Source organism: Onthophagus taurus, chromosome 6 (assembly GCF_036711975.1).
Source record: "Onthophagus taurus isolate NC chromosome 6, IU_Otau_3.0, whole genome shotgun sequence".
Classification (NCBI taxonomy): domain Eukaryota; kingdom Metazoa; phylum Arthropoda; class Insecta; order Coleoptera; family Scarabaeidae; genus Onthophagus; species Onthophagus taurus.
Window position 1 is genome coordinate 8,502,864 of NC_091971.1, and position 12,136 is coordinate 8,514,999.

General features: G+C 32.7%; 3 protein-coding genes across 3 annotated transcripts; all 3 read left to right on the forward strand.

Annotated features, from left to right (window-relative positions):
- The first annotated feature begins 191 nt into the window (after positions 1–191).
- Positions 192–3,023, forward strand: LOC111427948 (GPALPP motifs-containing protein 1). Its single transcript, XM_023063322.2, has 2 exons — positions 192–251; positions 1,576–3,023. The coding sequence occupies exon 2, from the start codon at positions 1,579–1,581 to the stop codon at positions 2,956–2,958; it is 1,380 nt and encodes a 459-aa protein (XP_022919090.2). The 5' UTR covers positions 192–251; positions 1,576–1,578; the 3' UTR covers positions 2,959–3,023.
- Positions 258–1,462, forward strand: LOC111427949 (phosphatidate cytidylyltransferase, mitochondrial). Its single transcript, XM_023063323.2, has one exon. The coding sequence runs from the start codon at positions 353–355 to the stop codon at positions 1,379–1,381; it is 1,029 nt and encodes a 342-aa protein (XP_022919091.1). The 5' UTR covers positions 258–352; the 3' UTR covers positions 1,382–1,462.
- Positions 3,024–6,047: 3,024 nt separating the features above from the next.
- On the forward strand, positions 6,048–11,615 carry LOC111427799 (Serine/threonine-protein kinase polo). Its single transcript, XM_023063103.2, has 5 exons — positions 6,048–6,218; positions 6,320–6,544; positions 6,601–7,508; positions 7,565–7,808; positions 11,029–11,615. The coding sequence occupies exons 1-5, from the start codon at positions 6,129–6,131 to the stop codon at positions 11,227–11,229; spliced, it is 1,668 nt and encodes a 555-aa protein (XP_022918871.1). The 5' UTR covers positions 6,048–6,128; the 3' UTR covers positions 11,230–11,615.
- Positions 11,616–12,136: the final 521 nt, after the last annotated feature.

The window sequence follows — 12,136 nt, forward strand, 5'->3', positions numbered from 1 at the left end:
CTTAATTTTGACAGTTCAAAAAATGACAGCTTTATAAACTTTCATTGAATTATAATAAATTTTATTATTAATTAGCGTAATTTTATTATGGTTAATTGAATGTTGTTAAATTATAAATAAATAAAAAGGTTTTTATGACTTTTTTCTATTTTTTTATTTTACAATGTTGTTTATGGCTAACTTCTCGGTTTATATCGGAGAATGAAATGATAGTTGAGTGAACGAAGTGAAGTTGTCCTCAGTCAAAAAAGGTAATTTAGGTTAGGTTTTTCTTAAAAGACTACATAAATTTATTAAAAACCGTTTGGTACTTATCAAATAATGAGAACTTATTAGTAAGAGAAATATAAATATGTCTGTACAATCAATAGTTCCAATAACGTCACTTTACTCGCGAATTTTATCGAGATTCCCTCAATATTTGCAATTCAGTTTTGCTTATGGATCTGGAGTAAAACAACAATTAAATAATAAAAATCATGGAAAGAATATGATTGATCTTATTTACTGTGTGGACGATTCGAGTAAATGGCATAAATTAAACATACAACGTAATCCTTCGCATTATAGTAGTTTAAAATTTTTCGGTAGTAAATTTGTGGTTCGATTTCAAGAAAATGCTGGGGCTAAAGTTTATTATAACACCTTGGTACCGTTGGAAGGTGTTTTTATTAAATATGGGGTTATAACAACGAAAGACTTGATAACAGATCTATTAGAATGGTCTGATTTATATTTAGCAGGCCGTTTACATAAACCTGTTGAGATTGTAAAATCAGCCACAAATTCCGAATTACAATCAGCTTTGCAATTGAATTTACAATCAGCTGTTCATGCTGCTTTATTAACCTTACCAGAAACATTCACTGAGTATGATTTTTATCACACCATATCCAATCTGAGTTATTCAGGCGATTTTCGCATGATGTTTGGTGAAAACAAAGATAAAGTTGAAAACATTGTTAAACCCCAAATTATCAAATTCCGCGAATTATACAAACCATACATCAAAATTTTACATGATTTCGTTGAATTTCCACAAATTGATGAATCATCTGATACAACCAATCATAAAAACGGCGAAGGAACTTGTTCCCAAGATATTAGACCTCTAGCGAAATTACATCATTTAAATCAACTACCAAGGTGGCCCCAAATCGCGCTAACCCGGTATTGGAACAGAGGAAATTTCCGCCAAGACACAGAAGATGTTCTAAGAGCTGTTGCTTATGATCCTGATTGTAATGTACTGGTGAGACAATGTATTGATGATATTGTTTGGAAATCTTCTATCAGACAGAGTTTAAAAGGCATTTTAACAGCTGGTATTTGGAAAAGTGTTCGGTATAGTAGTCGAAAAATTGCTAAAATGTTTAAGTAAATTATTAAACATATATTTATGGATGCATTTATATAAATTATATGTAAATAGTAGAAATAAAGATTTAGTAATGAAATAAAATTTGGTTTAGTATACTAAGTAAAGTTTTTTGCTCCATGGCTTTGATATTGTGTATGATTCAAGTTTGAGCATAATCAAAACTTTTCTATTTGTTTTTCCTTTAATTTTTTCAGGAAATGCATCAATTCTCTGATTCTGATACACCTGATTCTGATGATGGACGTCGTTTTAAGACGGAATCAACCCGTCCGAAAAAAGACGTTTCAGAAAGGCAATATAGAAGATATCGATCACCTTCGCCCTGTAGAAGAAATCATCCGGAAAAACGAAGAAAATCGCGTTCGAGAAGTCCAAATCGATACGACAGAAGTAAACGAAGAAGCGACGAACGTTATAGAGATGAATCCAGAAGATATTCAAGGTATGATGAAGATAAAGATGAAAGAAAACGACGAGAAAGCAAAGAAAACAGTGTAAATAAAGATAAAAGAGATTCTGGGGAAAAAGATAAAAATGATTCTTCAAATTATACCAAAAGGACTGATTTAATAAGAAAAGAGGATGAAGGAAAAAAAAGTTATGCCCAAAAAGATGATTCTAAAAAGATTTTGAATAATGAAAATGAAATGATTGAGGAAAAAAGTTATGGTCCAACTTTACCATCAAAAAAATCGAATGATTTCAAAGAATCAGAAAGTACAGAAAAAAATGATTTAAAAAGTTATGGGCCATCTTTACCTCAAAACCTCCTCAATACCAAATCTGATTCTGAAGAATCTTATGGACCATCATTACCTCCAGCATCATCATCTAAAACCCAATCTGAACCCACTGAAAAAATAATCGGACCAAGTTTACCAGAACATTTAAGAGAAAAATTAGCAAAAGCCAGTGAAAATGTAGAAATAAACCAAAATAATGAAAATGATATTAAATCCGAAAATGAATATGACATAAAATCCGATGATGATGATGATGATAACGACGAAATAATTGGACCCTTACCTCCAAATATGTTACCAACACTATCTCAAATAGAACTTGAAGAACGCGCACTACAAATTAAAATAAATAATTTAACTGCGAAAACAAACGAGACAAAACGCGAAGAATGGATGATGGAATTACCGGAAGTGAAGGCGATTGGTTTGGGGTTAGGTCCAAGACAATTTCGAGCAAATCCTCGCCCAGATATGTCTGATAGATCATCATGGACTGATACTCCAAAAGATAAATTAAACAAACAATCGTCATCAAATCCTGAAAGAGATTTAAAAAAAGAAGCTGAATACAAAGAGGTGAAACGAAGAGATGAAGAACAAGAAAAGATAATTAAGAAACATAAAAAATCGTCGAAAAGAGATGAAAAAAGTTTGTTGGAAATGCATCAATCGAAGATGGAGAAGAAAAAAGGTGAACCAGTTGAACGAAGGCCGTTTAATAGAGAAATTGATTTAAAAGTGAATCGTTTTGATGAAGCCCAAAAGAAAGCGATTTTGAAGAAAGCGCAGCTTTTAGATGATCGATTCTCTAGTGGGCAAGCGAAGTATTTATGACGTTTTAGTAAAGATTTAGGATATTATTTCGATTTTATTTTTGTAAATAGATAATTACAAAACAATTTTTTTTTCTTTTGTTAAATTTCGCATACAACTTGCGTTCCATTTTCACAACAAATTGCTTCGGCAGGCAATGAATGTGTATCTCTCCATTCATTTTCGCACATTTTACTGAAAAGTTTCATCTAAAAAAAAACATTAAAAAAAAAAGAAAGAAAATATTAAAGAATTTTACATAAATATTAACATCGCTCCCAATAAAATTACAAAATAAATCCAAATCCACCTCAACAGTCCCAGTATTTGAACTAATACATAATTCATTGCACATTTCTTCGAAAAATGATTCGCACAAATTATAGTTTAGTGTTTGGACATAAAAAGGTTTGTATAAATTTTTAGAATGAAAAATTCCACATGAACATGGCCCCACTTCGGTTAATGTTGAAAAAATTAAACAAACTTTAATTGCACTAGAATAAAATAGATACAGTTATTCGATAACTTGATGTTTTAAAAACTTACATGTTTATACAAAGAATTAAGCAGGAGAGTTTCATTTTCAATTCAAAATGCACTACTAGTGAAGTATATCTGAGAGTGGGTTAATAAATCGGAATTATTGTGGAAGATATCAATGGAATGAATCATATGGAAAAATTTGAGAATTAAGCATAATAACATGTTTTAAAAAGAAACATTAATTAATTAATATCTTTAATATAGTATAACAATGAAATAATATATACAAAAGAATTTTCTTTAATTATTTGAATATATAGTTTTCAATGTTGTTACATCAAACGTTAACCCAACCTAACCATGGGGGATTATTTTTAACATTAAACTATCTATCTACATTAGATTAAAGCAGTGGTGAAATTATCTCCTTGCTAGTTTTTCTTCCAATTTGGCTATATACCACAAGCTCCCGTAATGACAAGGTAGAAGCTATAAAATCGTTTATCATTTTCTTGTTTGTCCAAGTATGCCTTAACATACAATGAAGCTATTCTCCTAGCATATGGACGACGAGGTTGGGACGTTGAATGCAGGTATTGTATACTACAAGAGATCCTTAAAAGATAAGAAAGACACATTTTCTCTTCGTGGTTATAACCGTTGTTCTACATGCAGTTTTGAGTATTGTCTGCAATTATCTGCTGTTTTTGTCATCAGTTGAAGTATGCTGTGATGTTTTCTATACAACATTATATAATGTCCTGGACACGTAAAACCATCGGAAAACACATTAAGTCTAAATATCTTCTGTGGTACTCAACTCCATAAATTGTCTAAACGAACCAATTACACCTTTTATCGAGCAAGGTATGTTCGTCTCCGCCGGACTGTAAAAGACATATAATATGTAAGGTCCTTGGAACAGAACATGAAGCTAATGTGACCAGAAACAGTGCTGTAACGCGATGGTGAATTTTTTTCTGATCTACCAACTGTAGTTGATATATTTGCCGATTATTTTGAAAGTATGTATCTTCCGGCTCCAGACGTCAATGTTAATTGGCCTATGTTGGAAATGACTGGGATGCTGTCTCTTTCGGCATCTCTGAAGTGAATCATGATGAGATTGTGGAAGTTTTTAAAAAATTTGAGGCAAAAACTTCGACAGGTCCAGATGGTATCCCCGCATATCTACTCAAAGACTGAGCTTCTGCATTATTACAGCCTCTGCAGCATATTTTCAATTTAATAATCAAGAATGCTGAGTTCCCGAGTATCTGAAAGATGAGCAGAGTTTGCCTATAGCTATTATAAATAATTTTTTCAAGATTTTCGAGCAAATTATGACACGCAAAATCGAATTTTACGTTAAGGCCCGTATATCTGACCAGCAACATGGGTTTTGCAAAGGCAAATCCACAGCCACCAACATACTCAGCTTTACTCAGTACGTATCGAATGCACTAGATTTTCGAGGGCATGTGGATATTGGAGTCAATATATATCGCATATTGACTTTTCACGGACTTTTAATTGCTTGGACCATGGTTTGTTGGTTGAGAAATTGAAGAGGTTTGGATGTGATCACTTTTTCACACGACTTCTGGTATCTTATATATCTGATCGCAGACAATACGTTGAGTTAAGTCAAATACAAGGCAAATACATGTTACTACACCAGGGATCCATACTGGGCCGTTTGCTGTTCAACATCTATATAAATGACTTACCTACGATTTTCAATACTAATTTACTCCTATACGCAGACGACCTAAAACTGTTTAGGACTGTTAGTTGTGAACAGCATTGTGAATTACTCCAGCTAGATTTAGACAGACTTTATATGTGGTGTCTGAGAAGACACTTAAATACTTCCAAATGCCAGGTAATGACTTGCAGTCTTTGATGAAGATCTTGGAGTGTGGCGTGATGTAGTTTGATGGTGGTTTGTCCTTTAATGAACATATCGATAAAACATCAAAGAGAACAAAAAATAGTTTGGAGTTTACTGATTTAAAAACAATAATAGATCTTTATTTTACGCTAGTACGGTTGAATATTGTTTGACCCCGTCTAACTTAACGCACATTGCGACCATCGAGAAAGTTCAAAGAACATTCGGTAAATTTAGGTTTATCCACTACCTACATAGATTTTGGCTATTACCCAGCGTTTAGTATTGCTAAGATAAGATCGATGAGACTTTTGAATCTGAAGCTAAATATTCTTACCACCAGTACGCAACAGCATAACCATAGGTCGTTAATTTAGGGCCTATATAAATATAATTAACTTTTAATAATAAACCTTTAAAGTTAAACGCATAAATCAACAATAAATAAAATAGTAATAAAGTTTTCTGTAATTTGGGTTGCAAACCTACACTAAAATATAAATTTATTTTAATACTAAAAGAAATATGATAATGAAGATATTTAAAGAAAGAAAATGTGTTAATTTGTGAACAATAATGAAATAATTTATTCTTTAATTTATATAAACTTTTTAGTTCTATAAATTAAAACAAACACAGTTGGGAACCATGCGCCGTGACAGTTATTCAAAACTTCATCAACCAATAAGATACGAGTATTTCGACATTTAAACCAACCGTAATCCGGTTTTCAAACGTCTGTAACTGGCAAACCACGTTCCGTCAGCGAAGAACGTTGTGCTTAAAATTCTCTTAAATATCGAAGAAGAAAATGTCGAAGGACGGAAAACAGGAGATCCCGGACGTGATATACGATTCAACCACGAAAACTAGCTACCAAAAAGGTAGATTTTTCGGAAAAGTAAGTAATCAAAACGTGATAATCTCTTCTTCCGTCCATTTTGGTATTGGAACCGCTTTTTTTTTTGGTAACCGAATGTTCTCGTTTATTTTGAAATTTAGGGTGGATTTGCAAAATGCTACGAGATCACGGATTGCAAAACAAAGGATACATTTGCCGGTAAAGTCGTCTCGAAGACCCTGCTTTCGAAGGAGAATCAACGACTGAAGATGATGCAGGAAATTAAGATACATAAAGCTCTTAGACATAAACATGTCGTTGGGTTTTATAATTTCTTTGAGGATCATTATAATGTGTATATTGTTATGGAATTGTGTAAATGCAGAGTAAGTTAAAAAAAATTAATCATTTTTATCATAATTAATGAGATCTTTTTTATTAGTCAATGATGGAATTGCATAAACGCCGTAAAACAATAACAGAACCAGAAACCCGATTCTACATGAGCCAACTCCTCAGTGGCGTTTTTTATCTACACAACAACAACATAATCCATCGAGATTTAAAATTGGGTAATTTATTTCTAAACGACGAACTTCATGTAAAAATTGGTGATTTCGGTTTGGCCGCGAAAATCGAGTTTGACGGTGAACGTAAGAAAACTCTTTGCGGAACACCAAATTACATAGCCCCAGAAATTTTAACAAAACAAGGACATTCTTATGAAGTTGATATCTGGTCTATCGGTTGTATTATGTACACCCTTTTAATTGGTCGACCCCCTTTTGAAACTGAGAGTTTAAAAGAAACCTACTCAAAAATTAAAAATTGTGATTATCGTATAAACACAAATATTAGCGCCACCGCGAAAACAATGATTGCGGCTATGTTGCAATCGGATCCAAAACGTCGACCGAAAGTTATTGAAATGATGAAGTATGAATTTATGAAAGGTTATACTCCCCCTGTGTTGCCAACGAGCGCTTTAACGATGGCGCCTAGGTTTGATAAGGTCGCATCAAGGAAACCCTTGGTGGAAGTTGGAGACCCAAGATCACCCCAAGTCATTCAAAAACCAGACGAGGTTATTCGACAACCAATGGCTGCGTTTAACGCATTAGCTAATTTAAGATCACTTCGTAACACTTTAGCAAGCGTATTAGCTTCAAAACCAGTTCGAAATTGCAACTTCGGCGATGAAATGTCCGATCCTAATGCGCATCCGCTATTTTGGGTTTCGAAATGGGTGGATTATTCGGATAAATACGGGTTTGGGTATCAATTATGCGATGAAAGTGTAGGCGTAATGTTTAATGATTCCACTAAATTGATTATGTTGGCAAATGGAGTGTAAGTTTTAATCAAAATTTTAATAAGAAATTTTTTAATATTAATTTTTATTGCAGAAATGTGCATTACATAGATAAGAACGAAGTGGAGACTTATATGTTGTTAAATTCTTTCCCAGTTGTATATGAGAAAAAAATGAAATTGTTGTCTTATTTTACCAGATATATGAAAGAGCATCTTGTTAAAACTGGAGGATCGAATGTTAAGGAAATCGATTCTGTTTCTAGGGTACCACATTTGCACCAGTGGTGTAGATCCACTACTGGAGTTCTTATGCAATTAAATAATGGAACCGTTCAAGTAAATATTACAGTAAAACTTCGATATAATGGACAAAATATTTTTAAGTCATACTATTAATATCTATTTAATACATCAGTATATTTAGATATAAATGTTAGCACTCATAGATAGAATCCAACTTGGGGTATTCCTCAAGTTGCTCTATTCCATGTTCATAGATAAACTTGGGGTATTCCCTAAGTTTCTAGATTGTTGTATATTTTTATTGAACTAAAAGTAGAACTAACACTAGAAATAGAACTCGAAATTTTCGGGCTACATCTCTTAAGATGGCTAAACCTGAATGTTTCTAGTTCTATATCTGGTGTTAGTTTTACTTTTCTAGTGTTGGTGTTAGCGGAAAGCCGACGTTACACGTAGCAGTCGACTGCTATGTCTATTGCCATAGTAACGGACTACTAGCGAAGCTACTGTCATGCTTAGAAAATTTTCTACTTTCGGTATAGCAGCAGCGTTAAGGCTGACCACACACGTACATTTTGAACTGACAGTTTGCACTGCTCAGTTTAAACTGTACACAGTAGAAGCACAGACACATACAGTTCAATTTTTCAGTTTTTACAACGAATTCGAAGGAGCAAGATGGAATCGTCGCTCTCGGTTTACTTTTTGTAATTCTACAAAAAAGTAAAAAATCGAAAATGCGTAAACAATGGTGTAACGAGTTGCAAAGGCGTAATCAATCTTCGGATATCAGATTATTAAATGAATTAAGTGAAGAACCATTAGATTTCCTGAATTATTTGCGCATGACAGAAACAGTGTACCAAAAATTATTTTCGCTGGTTTCTCCATTAATTAAGAAGAAAGATACAGTAATGAGAACAGTAATATCTGTATGTAAGATTAACAGCTACCTATGAAAAGCAGATCTCAAACTATTAATTTTTATTGATAGCAGACTTCTTGTTAGCACCAGGTTCAATATCGTCCAACTTCTTTGCCAATTTGACATATGCAGCATTCTTCTTCGTACTGTCGTAGTAGTCATGATTCTTTACTTGCCACAAACCAGGTTTTGATTTATACATTGCAATCAGCTCTACAATCACCGGATTTGGTTTATTACGCAACATATTTATCACCGCGAAATTTATAGTGATTAACAAAAAACTAAACGCTTCTGTCACAAATTGAACTGGGAACTGTACAGTTGCACTTGCCGCCATAGCAGTTGACTGCGACGTGTAACGTGGCTTTAGATTGTTGTATATTTTTGATTGAACTAAACCTAGAATTAGAACCATTCGGGTTTCAGCCAATTTATTCACCCTGTGACAATACCTTATATTCATCTACCTTGAATTTATGTATCATAGTCGATTGTTGGTGGTAGATTGATACCTAAACTATGAGATAGCTGTGGTGTTACCGAAATATGACGTAAAGTTTACGTATTAAGTTAACCTGAACATCGTCGGTGCTACAGCAAGTCATTTTGCTATAGGTTTTGACAAGGTTTGTGTTTTTTTGTTTTGTGAGGTTGACTGTGAATCTTTAAGGTAAGTTATGATTATTATCCAATTTCAAAATGGAATTTGTGGTGTGCAGAATGCTACAACGTAGTTAGTTTAGCGTTTCTAATCTAAAAGGGTAAAGTGTTCCAATGTCCAATACCTGTATCATAATCAGTGTGGATTTTAATCATTGGACACTGCGTCCAATAGCTATAATTATAAAATAGTTATTGGACAACAGTCAAACGCGATCATGTCAAAAGGCGATCATATGATGAAGGTACATCTTCTCTAAAAGATATTGCCAATAAATATAATGCGTCCAAATCATCACTTGATTTTAAAATCAAACACCCAAGGCATAAAGAGAGTTTTGGGCCTTGCATCGTTTTAACTGCAAATGAGGAAACTGGTTTAGTATATTCCAATACAATAGATGGCTAATAGAGGTTTTCTTAGGAATAAAAAGAATATATTAATTCAGAACTTTCTGAAAGATAACCCAAGGAAAAATCCTTTTACTAATAACAAACCAGGAATCGGTTGGTTCAAAGCATTTTGAAAACGTAATCCTGAAATTACATTTAGGACCTCTGAAGGAGTAACCGCTGCAAGCAGTTGCATGTCAGAAAACGACATAAGAAAATGATTTGAAGAGATAGAGGGATACATAAAAGAGAGAAATTTAGAAAGTTAAAAGATCCTAATAAAATATTTAATGACGATGAAACAAGTTTTAATATATGTCCGTCCACAGGAAAGGTCTATGCGGAAAAAGAAGCAAGAAACGTGTACAATATTGAATCAAAAGAGAATATTACCGTGATGTTCACATTTTCCGCGGATGGTAATAAATGTTGCCCAATGATAGTATTTCCCCAAAAAAAGATTCCTCAAATGGGGAATATGTAAGAGTGATGACGGGTGGATGATTGCGGAATCATCTATTTCTAGTAGAACGTAATGTTCCACTACCTGTTCTCCTTTTTGTGGATTTACATAAGTCACACGTTATGTATGAATTAAGTCTGTTATATAACAAACTGCAAATAGAACTTCTAGCTCTGTATCCAAATGCAACTAGAATAATCAGCAGATGTGACAGTATTTAGGCCTCTTAAAGTTGCAAGAAGGAAAGAAGTCCAAAAGTGATCCAGGTGAAGTAATCACCAAAATTATATTAACCACAAACATTAATAAATGGATTTAAAGCATGCGGTTTATATTCCTTTGACTCCAATGCAGTGGATTATATATAATGTAAGATTTTTTCATAAGGATGCAACTGTTATGCATGATCAGGATATGACATAGGTATAATGTTGAGGGCCACGGAAATGCGATCGAGAGTATTGAGATCGAAGGAAATGCGATACAGGATGTTGATGGCGACTGGAATAAAGAAAATATGATCCCTGAACAAGAAAGTCGGCTATCTTTAGAGAAGTGCGGCTAAACCCGAATGATTCTAAGTCTAGTGTTAGTTCCAGTGACAGTGCTAGGTCGCGCTAGTTAATACTAGATATCTATATTTAACTAAAACTAGAATTAACACTAGAACTAGAAACATTCGGGTTTAGCCGTCTTTTAGAGACGTGCAGCTAAACTAGAATGTTTCTAGTTTTAGATTTAGTGTTAGTTCTACATTTCCCATATTAGTCCATTATGTCGAGGTTTTACTATATTACAATATATTAATTGATCGTATTTGAATTAAGAAAAAAAATTATGATTAATTATAAATATACTTTTTATTTTAGATGAATTTTAGCGATCATACAAAAATAATAATGTGCACTTTAATGTCTGCAATAACGTACATCGATGATGACAAATCGTTCAGAACATTCCGATTCCAATCGATAATAAATAACGGTTGCTCTCAAGACTTATACGAAAAGATGCGTTACGCGCACGATAAAGTCAACTCGGTGATAGATGACATGGTGAAAAATAAGTGATACTTAATGGTTAATTATTAAACGAAAGTTATCAAGAAAGAAAAACATTTTTAACGTGTCGTAAAACGATGAACTAATTCAATGTGCAGATTCGAACGTGGTGAAACTGAACATCCGAATTTATTATTATTTTATTAAAATGTACATTACTTGTGTTTATTTAGGCTATAATTGAAAACCTCTACATTTTTATTTTCTTATGCGCTATATGTATTTATATTTATGATACTATACTCAATGTTAAGCCTGCAATTTTTGTTCGATCCGAGTAACTATAACTACGTTAATTAATAAAAGAAAAATAGAAGAAAAAAAAACGACGTGAAATAGCGCGTAATAGTATTATATACAAGTTTTATTAAAAATAAACTAAAATATTTACTGTAGTTCGTTTTGTAACCGCGTTTAATCCGTGATTAGAACATGTTTACTTTACCATGCTATGTTTTTAATTTTATAGTTGGAAAGGGAACGTTCTTTTTTTATTATAAAATATATTGTTTGTTTGACAGAAAAAAAGTAAGTTAATTTGTAATATGTCTTAATTTTTTCTTTTTTTAAATGAAAATATTTGTTCGCAATACCCGAATTATTCAAATTATGTAGTGTTCAAATTAGTGTTATTTTAAATTGTGTATTGTGAACATATTGAATAAATGTAAACGTTTAGATATTAAACTGAATACGCGATTAATTTGATTTCATTTATTATACTTTAGATTCTTTTTTTTATAAACGCATTTTGTAGCTTTAGCGGGATTTAATAAGATTTCTTACTTCCTCAGAAGTCCAAGAATTAGTGATATCTACTTTATTTATCCAGTTCTGATAATGAGTGATTTGATATGGAGTTTTCTATTCTCTTTCTTCATCTCTTCCGGTTATATTTTTCTTTGGTTTCTTCTCT

What these genes read in the sequence shown, in the direction of transcription:
- LOC111427949 (XM_023063323.2), top strand. Translation starts at nt 353, where the DNA reads ATGTCTGTACAATCAATAGTTCCAATAACGTCACTTTACTCGCGAATT.
- LOC111427948 (XM_023063322.2), top strand. Translation starts at nt 1,579, where the DNA reads ATGCATCAATTCTCTGATTCTGATACACCTGATTCTGATGATGGACGT.
- LOC111427799 (XM_023063103.2), top strand. Translation starts at nt 6,129, where the DNA reads ATGTCGAAGGACGGAAAACAGGAGATCCCGGACGTGATATACGATTCA. An exon ending in AAGGTAGATTTTTCGGAAAA is followed by an intron (nt 6,219 to 6,319) that starts GTAAGTAATCAA and finishes TTTGAAATTTAG; the next exon opens with GGTGGATTTGCAAAATGCTA. An exon ending in ATTATGTTGGCAAATGGAGT is followed by an intron (nt 7,509 to 7,564) that starts GTAAGTTTTAAT and finishes TTTTTATTGCAG; the next exon opens with AAATGTGCATTACATAGATA.